The sequence below is a fragment of the Melozone crissalis genome, unplaced genomic scaffold, assembly GCF_028551555.1.
Source record: "Melozone crissalis strain CALT ecotype California unplaced genomic scaffold, PUWL_Pcris_2 ptg000107l_1, whole genome shotgun sequence".
Lineage (NCBI taxonomy): Eukaryota > Metazoa > Chordata > Aves > Passeriformes > Passerellidae > Melozone > Melozone crissalis.
This window is the reverse complement of record NW_026535884.1, coordinates 2009795-2024417: the sequence shown is the minus strand read 5'-3', so window position 1 is coordinate 2024417 and position 14623 is coordinate 2009795. Positions and strand designations below refer to the sequence as shown.

Genomic DNA, 14623 nt, shown 5'->3' with positions numbered 1-14623 from the left:
GCTCATTTTGCCCAGAAATAGGTACCCAGACTGTCCCTGACTCTTTGTTTTTGCTATCTCGTATTGTCCTAATCCAAACTGTCCAAATTTTTATTACTCTAATTATATTACTATTTTTATAACCATTTTATTAGTATTAAACTTTAAAAATTTTAAAAACAAGTGACTGGCATTTTTCACACACCTTTGTTTCCACAGGAGCTCCCAGTTATCCACCTTAATTTCCACAGCAGGAGAGCAGGGACAGGCACAGGGTAGCTGTGCAACAGGTTAAAAATGCCACCTTTGTGCAAATAAGCTTCAAAGAAATGCTGAAGAGCAAAGATTAAAATTCCTGAACAGGTACCACCCTCTGAAAAAACCTGGTCGTGCTGTTCTCCATCATAAAAAATAAATTTAAAAAAACAAAACCTATAAAACACATGTGTACATTCAAGATTTCATCACAAAGTAGCTGATCCTGCCAGCCATCAGCTACAAGAGGTGAAATAACTACCAAGACAAGCCCTGGTTGTGCTGTTCTCCATCATAAAAAAATAAATTTAAAAACCCAAAACCTATAAAATACGTGTGTACATTCAAGATTTCATCACAAGATCCTCCCTGCCAGCCATCAGTTACAAGAGGTGAAATAAGTCCCAAAACAAGCCCGGGCTTGCCTGAATAAACAGGCAGGAAGGAAACTGCTGTGTGCAGCTCCCAGCCCAGCAGGATCCTCACTGGGATTCTCTGCTGGCAGCAGCACTTGTCACACAGACAGACAGACAGACAGACAGACACCGTGCTCGTGCCTGCAGAGTTCAGTGCCTGACCAGCACCTCATTGTGAGGATACTTTCAATAACACCCAGAACAACTCTGCTGTGGTAACACCAATCTCCAGCACACCCCTCCTCTCCCCGGGAACCCAGAGCTGCTGCAGCACACACAGCTCTACCCAGAACAATTCTGGGCAAAACTCAGAAAGATTTGGCTGTAACTGCCCAGGACAATCCTCTGGCATCCTCCTTGGCTTACTCTGAGCCTCAGCCATAGCATCTGAGTGTGAAAAATGTGGATTTTATGATTGGCTTTTCGCAAATATTAAAATGAATATTATATGTGTTGTGTTAGAAAGTTACGCTGTGTTAATTTTCTTAAGTAGTGTGTTAAATATAGTTTTAGGTTATAGCATAAGGTTAAAATAGAAACTGTGCTGTGTAAGATACTCTTTATAAGAGAGGACTCGCAGCGACATAGCAGCCACAGGACACCTGAATCTTTCAGAGGAAAAAAAATTATTGCTCTCTTATTAGAAGTAATGAACTTCTTCCTGCCTGGCTCAGCCCTTAAGACACCCTCAGGATTCAGAGGAAGAAGCTGACACTGCCCAGACAGAATCCTGTGTTTGAATGGAATTTATGCATCATGGATGAGGTGTATGAATATGCAACAGGCTGTTGCTTTTAAGGGTTAATCCTCTGTTAATGTGGGTCCTTTTCCGGGCTTATTTTGCCCAGAAAAGGTACCCAGATTGTCCCTAATTCTTTGTTTTTATTGTCTCATATTGTCCTAATCCAAATTGTCCAAAATTATTATTACTCTAATTATATTGCTATTCTTATACTATTAAACTTTTAAAAATTTAAAAACAAGTGACTGGCATTTTTCACATGTAGTAACTTATGCCTCCTCTTCCCACCCTTGTTCCCTGGCAGACTGGAATAAAGAAATAACTTCATGTTTTTATCTATAATCAAAGTTTATTTTCCTTACAATTTTTTACTCATTTTCAACGATGAAAACTTTTGGGTGTTATTAATTACCCACTTAATCCTACTTTCCTAATGACATGTACACAGATTTCCATAAGATCAGAGCAGCTCTGCTAATCAGGGATAAACCCAGCGTACTAAAGAGGGTTATACTCTTACATTAGTCTTTCCTGTTGTTCTAGTTAATGGTATTACCCTCTAAACTGTGCACACACACTTAAAGAAAGTTAAGATAAGCCGGAAAAGTGCTGCAAAGTAATCAGGGTATATTTAATAACTTCCTACTTAATTTACTTGAAGCCAACAATATCCATCCCTCCTCTTACTCAAGATACTTGGTTTGGAAAGTGGCTTTGGCCATTGATATAAAAAAGCAAAATGATCTTCAGAGAATCAATTACTTCATTTTTCTGCTTCCCCTCTCCTCACCAGATTGCCACAAGGATATCAACACTCATTTGCTGATTCAAGTCCAGCAAAGATGAAAAACATCTCTGCAGAATAAGCTTGTACTTACATCGGCAGAAACAACCAAAAAAGAATTAGCAAATGAGAGCTACCTCACAAAAAACTGCAGTTCAGCAAAATATCCCTCAATTTGGAGTCCTTATGCACAGCTGCAACTAAAAGGGACCGGAATAAATCACAGCAAGTCTTCAAGGCCTGGATAATTTCCTTCCTTTGAGAGAATCCAGAAGTTCAGCTGCTCCCAGCTCAGAACATGCTGTAAGATCCAACACCAGCAGCTTTGAAAGTATCTGGGTGACTTCCAGCACCCAGCTGAGGTGACTCTGGGCAGGTTCTTGCAGCTGGAACCCCAACCCAATAGCCAAAGCCAAATTTGTGTCTCGACAAGGGATAGGTCCCTGCAGGCACAAAGGGGCCTCTCCAGCCTCACAGGATGGACCCACTGCAGCAAAAATCTGGTTCCTCACACCAAATTCTCTTAATCCTAACCCTGAGCCACCTCCTGGTGTAAAGATGGTACCAAAGGGTGGAAACAACCCTTCAGAATTAGAGAAACCTTGGCAGCAGCACTAAATCACACATGCCCAAGAACCAGGTGTATCAGCAGGTTGATACACCTGGAGGATCCAACACCAGCAGCTTTGAAAGCATCTGGGTGACTTCCAGCACCCAGCTGAGGTGACTCTGGGCAGGTTCTTGCAGCTGGAACCCCAACCCAATAGCCAAAGCCAAATTTGTGTCTCGACAAGGGACAGGTCCCTGCAGGCACAAAGGGGCCTCTCCAGCCTCACAGGCTGGACCCACTGCAGCAAAGATCTGGATTAGGTCACAAATGTTCCCACAGGCTCTTCACACCAAATTCTCTTAATACTAACCCTGAGCCACCTCCTGGTGTAAAGGTGGTACCAAAGGGTGGAAACAAGCCTTCAGAATTAGAGAAACCTTGGCAGCAGCACCAAATCCCACATGCCCAAGAACCAGGTGTATCAGCAGGTTGATAAGGGCTCTAAAATAGGCACAGCCCTGCAAATTTACATCTCAAGGGTGTAAATACTGCTCTTACTGCTCCCAAGGCTACCCTTAAAGGGTCTCACCATGAAGGATTGGCTTGATTTCTCCCTGCACAATATTCCAATCCACTGGGAGATGTGTCTGTGCAGAGCCAGGTTTGACTGAACACGGTGATGAGGTCAAAGGGACCTGTGCTGCCATCTCAACATGGACAGGCTGTCACTGACAGCCCAGCCAGCTCTGCTCCTGGGCATTATCTGCATTGTTCATCTGCCAGCAAGCACAGTTAATGCTTATCTGAATATGGGGTTTTAATCCTGCAAAGTGGTCCTTACCACGGCATTGTCATGCTAATTAACAGGTAGAGCTCTCAAGGTTTTTTTATTCATGTTTCCCCAACCAAAATAAAACAAATATAATTGTAATCATACATACAGATTCTGCATCCTCTTTCCAGGACCTACAGTCACCCCAGCAGAGGAAACACTTCAGTCCACAAACCACAACAGCATAAAAAAGCCCAGCCCAAGATAATTCAGCTCCATTTAAATGGGAAAAAAAAAAATCTTCAAGGAACCTACAAGGTATTCAAACCTCTTTAGTAAAGTGCTTTTCGTTAATCCTGCCACACGTGAAATGCTGAATCAAAGATGTTCAGTAAATGTGCCTGTCAGAGGAATTACACCCAAAATCAAACTGCTCCCTAATGAGTGCACTCAGGAATGACAGCGATAAGCAGGGCACAGGAGATGTGTTAAATTACATCATTTACCCAAATCCCCTGGAAATGATGCATGTCCAAGGAGGAGAGGCACATAAAAAGCACCTCTGCAAAGGTGGCAAAATGCAAAGTGCTTCCTTTGGAAAGGAACAGCAGATTGTTGTCAGTGCCACCCTTGGAGCACCTGTGGCAGCTGCCTGGGGGCACTGCAAACCTTCCACAGCTCCAGCAGGGCTCAAACAACTTGTGAGCAACTTCTGGGAGTGTGAGTGAGCCCCAGAGCTGGAGCCAAGCCAGGCAATGACAAGGGCATGAGAACATGGGCGAGCAGGGCAAGGTGGCAGCTCCTGAGCCCTGTTCCAGCACGCCCTGCTCACCCCGGTGCCTCCCTTTGATGCTCTCAGCAGCTCCTGAACTGGGGCAGACAGGGCTGGGGACATCCCACAAGGGGACCCTTGTGGTGACAATCCACCCAGCTCCTCTGTTCCCAGTTCTGCCTCACCCACCCAAATATCCATGCACAGCAGCATCAGAACACCTGGCAGGAATCCATCCTCAAGCCAACACAACTGCCTGGGCACTTTCTAGTTAATAAATCTCTCACAAAGTTTCTGCTTATATTGCAATGTGCTACCCCAAACCAGAAGTTTTTGATATTAAATACAGCTTTTTCACTAAATATGTGGCCTTTCTGTGGTTTCACTATGAGGTTTTTTCAAAGCTCCCCTCACAGGAGCTGCACAGCTTTGGCCTCACCACCTCCCTCTGCTTTTCATGGAAATTTAAGAACTCCATTAATCAGCCCTTTCACCCTGAGCTGTCAGTTCTGGACCTCTCTTGACCACGAAACGAGATCATGCAGGAAACTGAAGCTCATTTGAGCAAACCCTGTGTGGCTTTAAAACAAGCTCCCTTCCCAAGGATGACAAAAAGGATCTTTGCAGATTCAATTACACAATGCAAATGTGGTGGGGAGCACACCTGAAATGGTTCCTCTGCTCCTGCCTGAGCCATCACTTCAGCAGAAAAAAAAAAGATGATTTGGGCAAAGCCATTTAGCAGCTCTGGATATACTAGAGGGGATATAAAAGGTCAAGGAATTAATGTTAAGAATCTGTGGTGGATAAAACAACAGGTTCTGCTGGAGCAGATAATGCAATAATTAATGAACATAAAAGCAAATAATTGGGTGCATTTAAGGCTAGAACAAACAATGATGAACACAGAGAGAGAGAGAATATTTTACCATCCAGAATCTGTTTTCTGAATGTGCTGCTGTTATAGCAAATCACACAAAGACTTTGTTCAGCTCCAAGGGAGCCCAGCAAGCAGCTCTGAGCTGGGCTCTGCTCATCCCCACACCCTTGCTGAGGAGAAGGACAGGATGGGAACAGATCCCCAGGGTCTCCTCCAGCATCACTGCAGTGCCCTCCTGCCTCCCACATCACAGGGCAGCTGCATTTGGAGATTTCCCTACTGAAAATCTCAGTATGCTCCACTAAAACCTTTCCAGCAGACCTCCAGCTTTCTTCTAACATGTTACTGTTCCCCTTCTGCAGCTTAAGGGAGTGTCTAGACCATCTAAATCTTTAGCATCAAAAGTAAGTTCCTCAAATCTATTCCTCAAATCAATTTGCTTTGCTTTCCACCCCTAATAGAGCAAATCTCCCTGGAAAACAGGCAAACACCTCCTCTGCTTGTGTGCCTGCAGCAAATTTCGACTCACAATTGTATCTTACAACACTTGGAAATACCCTGAAAAAAAAAGATTTTATAATGGGAGGGCAGAGACCTCTCAAACCAAAAGCAGAATCTTACAAATACCTTTTAACTCAGCCCTTAAGTTTATGAGATACTCCTGTGCACACCTGAAAAAGCAGACAAGGCCAAAGCTGAGCATTGTGGGATATTCTGCTGTTAAAAGAAAGCAAGGAAGCTGATTTTGGGGGATTGGCCATGGCATGGCTGCTGCCCAGTCCCAGCTCTGGGTCCCCACTCAGCTGATGATGACCAACAATGATCCTGTGCTGCTTTTCCCAGTGGATTTCCAAGGGGGATGTGCACACTTTAGTTAAAAGCAACAGGCTGGAGCAGTGTGGGTGCTCTGCCAGCCTTCATCCTCCATCATCTCCATCATGTGCTCTCTCCCTCACCACTGAAAACTCCCCAGCTGTCCAGAGACTGAGGGAGCAGTTAGCAAGTTCATGTTCTGGCTGAAATTAAACAGCAATGAGAGTCCACTTCTGCAAACAGCATGATTTGATAAGAATTAAAAGGCAAAGGAAACTCAAAAGGTTCAAGTTTCAGGTTCTCAGTTTCAAACACAGGCAATGGCCTCAATCTGCTGGAGCAGAGGAACAAGCTCTGTTTCCCCTTTCCTGCAAAAAACCATTTCCCAGCCATGTCAGCTCTCATGGTTTCATTGCTGCTGCAAAAAAGAGTCAGAGCAAAACCTGCAGATAGGCATCAGGACATCATTGTACTCCCTTATTCTCTTTACATCCCACAAATTCACACCAAACAACAACTTCCCCCACCTCCAATAGATGCTGTTTTCTAATTTAACTCCCCACTGAGGGAGAACACTTTCTATGAGAAAGGTGGTGATGGAAAGGTTTGGGATTCTCCCCCAGGTGCCACCCAGCAGAGTGAGACAACAAAGAGGAGATGGCAGAGGACAGCAGCAGGAAAGGCTGTGACACATCAGCTCCCTGTCAGATAAACCCAAAGGCTCAGTTCCCAATACAGCCTCTAAAATCTGTGAAATCTTAATTTAGAGGAAGAAGTAGCATGAAAAGACGTGAGCCAGAATGACTCTGTAAGGACCAAAAAGGATGAGAAATGGATTTATGGGTGCCCACAGAAGAGATGCTCCTTCCAGAAAAAACATTTGCAGAGGCAGCAAGGGATGAGGATGATTCTCCAAGACAAGATAAGCCCAGAGCTGGACCACATGATAGCACAGCATCACTCAGTCCCTCTTCCTTCTTCAATGATAAGGCTGATCCTCCCCAAAACTCCTGAGTTTCAGCCCACAGAAGATCCAGGATCCCACCACACTCCCCTTCACCTTTCTGTTGGCACTTCTGCTCCTTTCCCACTGTCCAAGTGATCTGAAAGCAAATTCCAGCCTCATATACTTAAAATCTGTGCCTGACCACATATCTGAGAAGCAACAGCAAAAGAGCTTTTCCCATTTCTCTGTGCAAACCCAGCCCTGCCCACTGCAGCTCTCCCACCAAGCAAGTGTCAGAAATCCTCCTGACAAAAACCCATTTCTCACTAATTGCTCTGTGCAAAAACATTTCTCTGCTGCAGCTCTTCTCCTGCACTCCAAGGCAGAGAGGGCTTTGCAGTTCAGCAATTTTCAGACACACACATCACTTGATCAAACCCAGCTGAAAACCAGAAACCTGACCCCAAAAGCCACCCACACTGAGTCTGGGTGGGAAACAGCAGCCAGAATCACCCGTGGGCAGCTCTGTCCCCATCCCAGAGCTCCTTGCAGGGATCTGGGCAAGGAGAGCACTAACAAGATTAGGGAATCAGTAATTTATCAGATTATGGAAGCTAGAGCTGGGCTGAGGGGGACAGGATACCCCTGGGAGCCGGTGTCAGGCTCAATAATGGCCAATAGCACTGCAAAGCTGTTCTGCAGGGATGGATCATCCTCCTGGAGAGCCTCTGCTGCCTCAGCTCCCCTCACATCTCAACCCATTCCCAACGTTCAACCTCAGCCTTTTGCTCTGGAGACCCTCACCATCACATCCCCAAACCTCCAATTACCATTGGGTGCACAAGGAAAACCTCAGGAAGAGATTTTCCTCACCTTTGCAACTCCTGCAGACAAACTGACCCCAGAAAAGGCTTCAAAGCTTTCAAAGGCATTTATTCCATTTCCATATTCTGGTGGGATTGCTTCTTTTTCCTTTAAAAAAAGCTAAACCCATCCTGCAGACAAACTGACTACACAAAAGGCTTCAAAGCTTTCAGAAGCATTTATTCCACTTCCATATTCTGCTGGGACTGCTTCTTTTTCCTTTAAAAAAAGCTAAACCCATCCCATCTCCTGCTACCACAGGACACATTTCCAAACACCAAAATAATCAAGCTGGAGGTGCCCCAAAATCCATCTCAATATCCAAAAATATCCCCCATAAAGGCTCAGGTAAAACAACACAGAAATTAAAAACAGGAAGGGATTGCAAAGCAACAAGAAGCAACCCCCTGAGCCTTCAGCATCCCCAGGGTGAGGATGCAGACTGAAAAGTGTGACTGATTCCCTGGGGTTTTCTGTGTAGCTGCTGCCCTGTGTTATGAGCAGAGTTCTGCAGATGCTGTGTCAGGAGCAGAGCACTGATCTCACGCTTTGCTGGCACGAGAAATCCTCAGGATTGAATTTTAACAAGCTGGAGGCTGAAGTTTTGCTCTGCATCATGCTAGTGCTCAGTGCCTGGTGTACAGTGAGGTACCTGAAGCACAGAGAGGAGAAGGCACCACTCAAGGAAAGGTGTTTGCAGCCCAAGGCTGGGCCAGGAGCTCCTGCTCAAGGCTGCAAAGCCTCTTTTGGCATCTCAGAGAATTCCATATTCAGCCCCAGGGACAGAGAACACCAAGTCCACTGATTTATCTGGAGGAAAAAGAATAAGTAACGAGAGGACAGAGTGTCCTCTTGGACGACACCCAGCCCCACCAGTGAATATCTGAGTGCCTGAACACAACCCACAAAATCATATCTAATCCTCCCCAATTTAAGACTGAGACTTATTCCTATGTCCCTCTGCCCACCTGCAAATCTAACACCATTTTCATGGTTATATTTCAAACTGGTGAGTCAAAAGCCCTGGATTAAGTCCTCCTTCAATTTCAGTTTATTTGAGCTTACTCATCCTTAGAAGCTTCATTTTAACTCTCCTGGACAAAGCCTAAAGCAACGAGAATCTAAATATTATGTTAACCATGCCAGATGAGGCTTTTGAATGGGAAAGCTGCAAAAAAGATACTTAAATGAGCATCTTCAAAGCCTAAGATACAGCAAGGACCTGGTGTGTTATCAGCAGGCAGTTCCCTGTGTCCAAAGCAGCCATGGGAACATTGCTAAGCACAGATTTATTTCCCAGAACAAGCAATTGTTTTAGAGCATGAAACAAGTTGCTCCCTGAACTACGCAGGACAAAGGGAAACAAAGTAGGAAATTATTAGAAAGAGTAATAGTACAGCAAGACCTTGATCTGCTGATAAGCATGGTACAGAAATGCTCCCAATGCCCAACTGGGCAGCAGCATCCAAATTCCTCAGGCTTCTTTACAGTATCAGCTCTCCAGCTCTGGAAGAACAAATAGCAGGGAAGATTTCTGAAGAGATGAAAATGGTACATTTTCAACAGCCAGAGATGATTACTCACAAAATAGCAACAGCACAGAGGTAACTGATTGCCTCCCGGGCAAAAGTCAAAGTCCTTGTATTGTAGCAATGAAAGGATACTGAGATCAAAGAGAAAAAGAAAAAACTCTATTTTAGGCTGTCATGAGCAGAAAGGTCCTCCTAGCCCCTTGGCATCACCACATCCCAAGATACAACTGAAATCTTTCTTATGCTGCACGTGCTGAGATAGCAGCACAGCAAGGAGCAACTCTATTTATTGCAGGAGCAGGGTGCAGCTCCTGCCCCATCCCCAGCTGGATTTTGGCAGCATCCATGGCAAACCCCACCAGTCCTCACTGCCACAGGCCAGGAGACAGAGATCACAGTGTGCCAGCACCGCTCTGAAATCAGGAATGAGATAAACCAAACGCTGAGTGAGGTGTTATTAACAACACTCAGCCATTGATTGCGTGTTACATCTTCAAGCACTTTACCAACATTAATTAATTGAGGTGTTTTCCATTTAATGTGGGAAGGAGACTAAAGCAAAAACACGAGGCTGAATGGACCAAACACCTGATGCAGCATGGCAAGGCATCACCAGACTACAGTTTTCCACACAGATATTGCACTAAACCAAAACGCTGAAAATACAGGTGAATTTATAGGTTGGCTATCAGGAAAAAGCTTTTTACAGAAAGGTGATAAAGTTCTGGAATGGCTGCCCAGGGAGGTGGAGGAGTCACCATCAAAACAAAGCCTGGATGTGGCACTGGGTGCCAGGGTTGAGTTGAGGTATTGGGGCTGGGTTGGACTCGATGATCTTGAAGGTCTCTTCCAAGCTGGTCATTCTGAGAATTTGGGGGAATTCTGTGAATTTGGGGGAATTTGGGGAATTTCCAGGAACCAGGGAGGTGGTGAAGTCACTATCCCTGGATGTAGCACTGGGTGCCAGGGTTTAGTTGAGATGTTTGGGCTGGGTTGGACTGGATGATCTTGAAGGTCTCTTCCAACCCAGTGATTCTGTAGGTTCTGAAGCCAAAAGCCCAGAGGTGCAGCAGCATGGACAGGGGTCCCAGCTCAGCATGAACCCTCCACAATGCTCTGCTGCATCCCCTCTCACTATCAGCATCCCACCCAGAGCACTGGGCACATCTCTGCTCACAATCAATTCAAGCAGTACAAATCCAAGCAGGGATTCCAACACGAGGTGCTGACACACAGCTGCAGAGATGTTACCAGTGCTGCCTGTAATTGCTGTGCTAAAAGCTGGGGACATGAAGTATTGATTTCCACCCTGATCTGCATCCAAGTTTAGACAGAGGCTGCAGCCAAAATACTTCTCCCAAATAACTCACTGGTTAAAGGAGATTGTCAGGGCTGAGAGGTTTGAATGATTAACACTCAGGCTAAGGACTGTAACAATGGACAAGTTCCATTTCTGCCTACCTACGCACACCCACCATCCTGCTCCCCCTCTTTGCAGAATTCTTTCAGTTTTGATTAAAATTACAGAAAAGAGGCCCTCAAAACTTACCTTGCCATGGCAAAACCAGCACATTGTAGCAGAAAAAAAGTCTCAGAGTGCACAAAAGGGGCAGAGTTATTACCCCCAGCTGTCTCAAGCTGCACCATAATTACACAAATAACACATCTGACATACTCAGTATTAATTACTGACTGAGCGTGGCACAGAGACACACATTCACCTCCTTCCATAGAGTTTGGGACTGACCTGGAGCAGCTGCCTGCAGCACTGAGATCGTGAGCTCTGCCCACCACACAGAAGGAATTCTCCCCTGTCAGGGTGCCCAGAGAAGCTGTGGCTGCCCCATGACCCCAGGAAGTGTCCAAGGCCAGGCTGGATGGGGACTGGAGCACCCTGGGATGGTGGAAGATGTCCCTGCCTGTGGCTGGTTGGAACTGGATGATCTTTAAAGTCTCTTCCAAGCCAAACCATTCTGGGACTCTGTAAGCAAAGGGACCTGATGATTCCAGCACAAGCTTTTCCTCCTGGACCAAAGCAGACCCCAGCACACACCCACCAGCACACCCCAAATCCACACTTGCAGGCTGCCACCCTATTCCCCATCCTCCTGCCACCCTATTCCCCATCCTCCTGCCTGCCTTTAATGTATTTGCATAAATCAAACAGCTTGGCAGCCCTCCTACTTAGGAGACACACAACAGCAGAGCTATTCAGAGATTCTTGTTTTCACCCCATCCTTCTGAACGTCGTCTCAAAATCCTTGAGGAAAAGCATATGGCTCACTATAGATATCTTGGGCCTGTCTACACAAACACAGAGTGATGTAGGAGAGCATTTATGGCAGCATATAAACAATAGTAGCAAACTTAGGGAGGAAACACAAAGCAGAGTGAATCTCCTCGGTGGGTTTTGCAGAGATCAAGTACTCTCCCCCTTTTCCTTCCGAAGCATGACAGACAAAACACTCTTTAGATGCGATTTTACACTGAACTGATTGACTTCTGTTACAACACCAGTGGCACAGGGCTGGATACATCACAGTGTTAATAACAGCTTATTAAATTCATGGGGAAAGACAAAGACTCATTCACAGCCACGAGGCCACGGAGTCACACCTTGCTGTGGCAGCGTCCTTTCTCCTCACTCAGAGTCACCAGTGTGCCGAGCCAAATGTCTCAGCTTAGAGAGAGGGGGAAGATGGAGCAAACCCTCCAGCAGCTCCAGCTGCAGGTACCACTCTCCCACCCAGCTCCTCCAGGGCCACTCTTCCCCCTTCCCCCATCACAGGGACCCCACAGCTCCGAAGCAGGTGTAATCAGAGTTATAAGCACAAACACGCAGGCTTTGGGGAACTGAGCACATTTCTTTGGCACCTTTACAGGGCACCAACTGTTTTCCAGCATGCTGATAGTAAAGGAACACAAAGAGGAGGTTTTTTCATCACTCAACAGATTAGAAGATCTCTGAGGAAAGCAAAAAGAGCCCTAACCTCAGAGAACACACCCCCCTGTCCCCTGCCAGGACTCGCTGCAGAAACGTGAATCCCCCCAGAAGTGTCCTGGAGAGGAAATGAAAGTAAACACTGAACGCACACAGAAATCAGTGTGAGCACGAGCAGCTGAAGGTTTTACCTGCTTTCCTGGCTGCAAGCCTGCATTTCCACATGCATGCCCTGTACATCGTGTCACCATCTGCATTCCTGATGCCCCTGCTCCGCAGGGAGGGATGGAGGCTGGCATCTCCTTCTGCCCTTTCAGCAGATTTTCATAAAAGCAAAAGAGCCTCAGTAGCCTGGCTGTGGTGTATGGCAGAGGGTGGCCGAGATTATCCCAGCCTCTGCACAGCATTTCAGAAAATCCCTGGCCACACAGGTAACTTCACTTCCTACATCCCCACAGCCACCGGGAATCTCAGCTGGGTGAGTGGAATTCACACCCCACACCCCCACTACCAAAACACTGAAACACAAGCTGGATGGAACAAAACCACTAATTAATCCCTCTAAATCAGTTTGCCACGAACGACAACACACCGGCAACGCAATCCAATCAGTTCCAGCCATGGCAGGGGGGTTGAAACAAGATGATCTTTATGATCCTTTACAACCCAAAGTGTTCTATGATTCTGTAATTCCATGATTACATCCTGCCGGCAGCAGCTATGCCCCGCCAAACGCTATGCTAGCCTTAAAGAGCTTCACCAAAACGCAACTGTTATTTAAAATAGCGCTGAACCACCCTACCAAGGGATACAGTAAATAAGTAACGAGTAAATAACAGCTACTGACGTTTTTATCACACAGGTGTAAATTCAGTTATCGGGAAAGGGGAGGGCTCGCACTATTTTTGTTCTGACATCAAGGCTGCTCGGGGTAAACTGTCATGCAAGCCTGTAATTACAGGGGAAATTTAAACCTTAAAACACAAAAGCATTCAAATAAAAACGTATCAGCGATGGCAACACACTTTGATTAACAGGAAACTGAATTTCAGCCTGGCGAGAGCACCACGAGTACTACAGGAGCGGTTCGGGCTCAGTTCCTTACGCACCACACAAAGTGTCTTCCCGCTCCCCCTGCACCCGCTTCCCGGAGACAACTTTGCAGGGATGCGGGGGGCACAGGGGGTGTGCCTGGCACAGGGGGTGTCCGAGCCTGTCCCCAGCCGCGCTGCGGGTGCCGGGGCTCGGTGTGGGCTCCATGGGCGGACCGAGCCCCGGGCCGGTTCGAGCCCGCAGCCCGGTTCAAGCTCGAAGCCGGTTCGAGCCCCGGGCCTGTCCGAGCCCCGCAGCCCGAGCCCCGCAGCCGGTCCGAACCCCGGGCCAGTCCAAGCCCCGGGGCCGGGGCTCCGTGCGGGGCCGGAGCGCGGATCGTGGATCGCGGATCGCGGCGGTAACATGGCTGCTTTCCTACCGAATTACGAAACCGGCTGAGGGCGCGGGATTACCGGGGAGAGCCGGCCGGGGGGAACCTCGGGGCGGGGTGCGGCGAGGGGATGGGAACAGAGGGGGCGGCGATGCTGGCGGCAGGATGCGGGGGGCTGTGAGCATTTGGGGCGGGGGTCCCTCCTCATGCCGGGGCTGCCGGAGCCCAGCGCGGCAGGGACGGACCCTGCTCCGAACCCGCAACGGGACGCGCCGGGCACCCCGAAAAATAAACAATGGACAATAACAGCGAGCGGAGGCGGCGGCCGGGAGGGTCCCCCCGTGGCTGCCCGCAGCCCCCTCGCCCCCTGCCCGCGGCGGGACCCACCTTGAGCGCCGTGCGGGCCGTGCTCCATGGCCGGGTCGCTGCTGCCCAGCTCGGCCAGGCGCCGGCCGGTGGCCGCCAGCTCGGCGCGCAGCGCCGTCACCTCCTGGCCCGCCGCCTGCAGCGCCCCGTCGATGCGCAGCGCCAGCTGCTTGTTGTCGTCCATCATGTGCAGGATTTTGGCCTGGGGGAAGGGAGGAAGAGGAGGAGAGAGAGAGAGAGAGAGAGGTGAGAGAGGGAGCGGCGGGGGGGCGGGCAGGGGGCTGTGCTGGGCTGGGCTGGGCAGGGGGGCAGGGGCGGCTGGAGGGGAGCAGCGAGAGGGGAGTGGGCGGCGCGAGGGGGCGGCGCGAGGGGAGGGGGCTGGGAGGGTGCGAGGGGGGCTCGGCCGGGGGGACAAAGGGGAGGGGGCTCCGTGCCGGGGGAGGGGGATCCCAGAGGGGAAGATCTGTGCGAGGGGGTGCAAAGGGAGGGGGCTTTGCGAAGGGGGACAAAGGCAGGGGAGCGCAAAGGGGAGAGGGGCTCTGTGAGGGGATGTGCGGAGGAAAGCAGGGGGGCTGTGCGGAGGGGGTA

At 48.3% G+C, this 14623-nt stretch overlaps 1 protein-coding gene across 1 annotated transcript in view; it reads right to left on the bottom strand.

The window, feature by feature from the left end:
• The window catches only part of KAZN (kazrin, periplakin interacting protein), a 226027-nt gene that overhangs the window by 79703 nt on the left and 131701 nt on the right, over positions 1-14623 (bottom strand). Inside the window, exon 3 of the mRNA XM_054291991.1 lies at positions 14057-14237. Coding sequence (XP_054147966.1) covers positions 14057-14237 — 181 coding nt within the window. The remainder of the gene's footprint in view (positions 1-14056; positions 14238-14623) is intronic.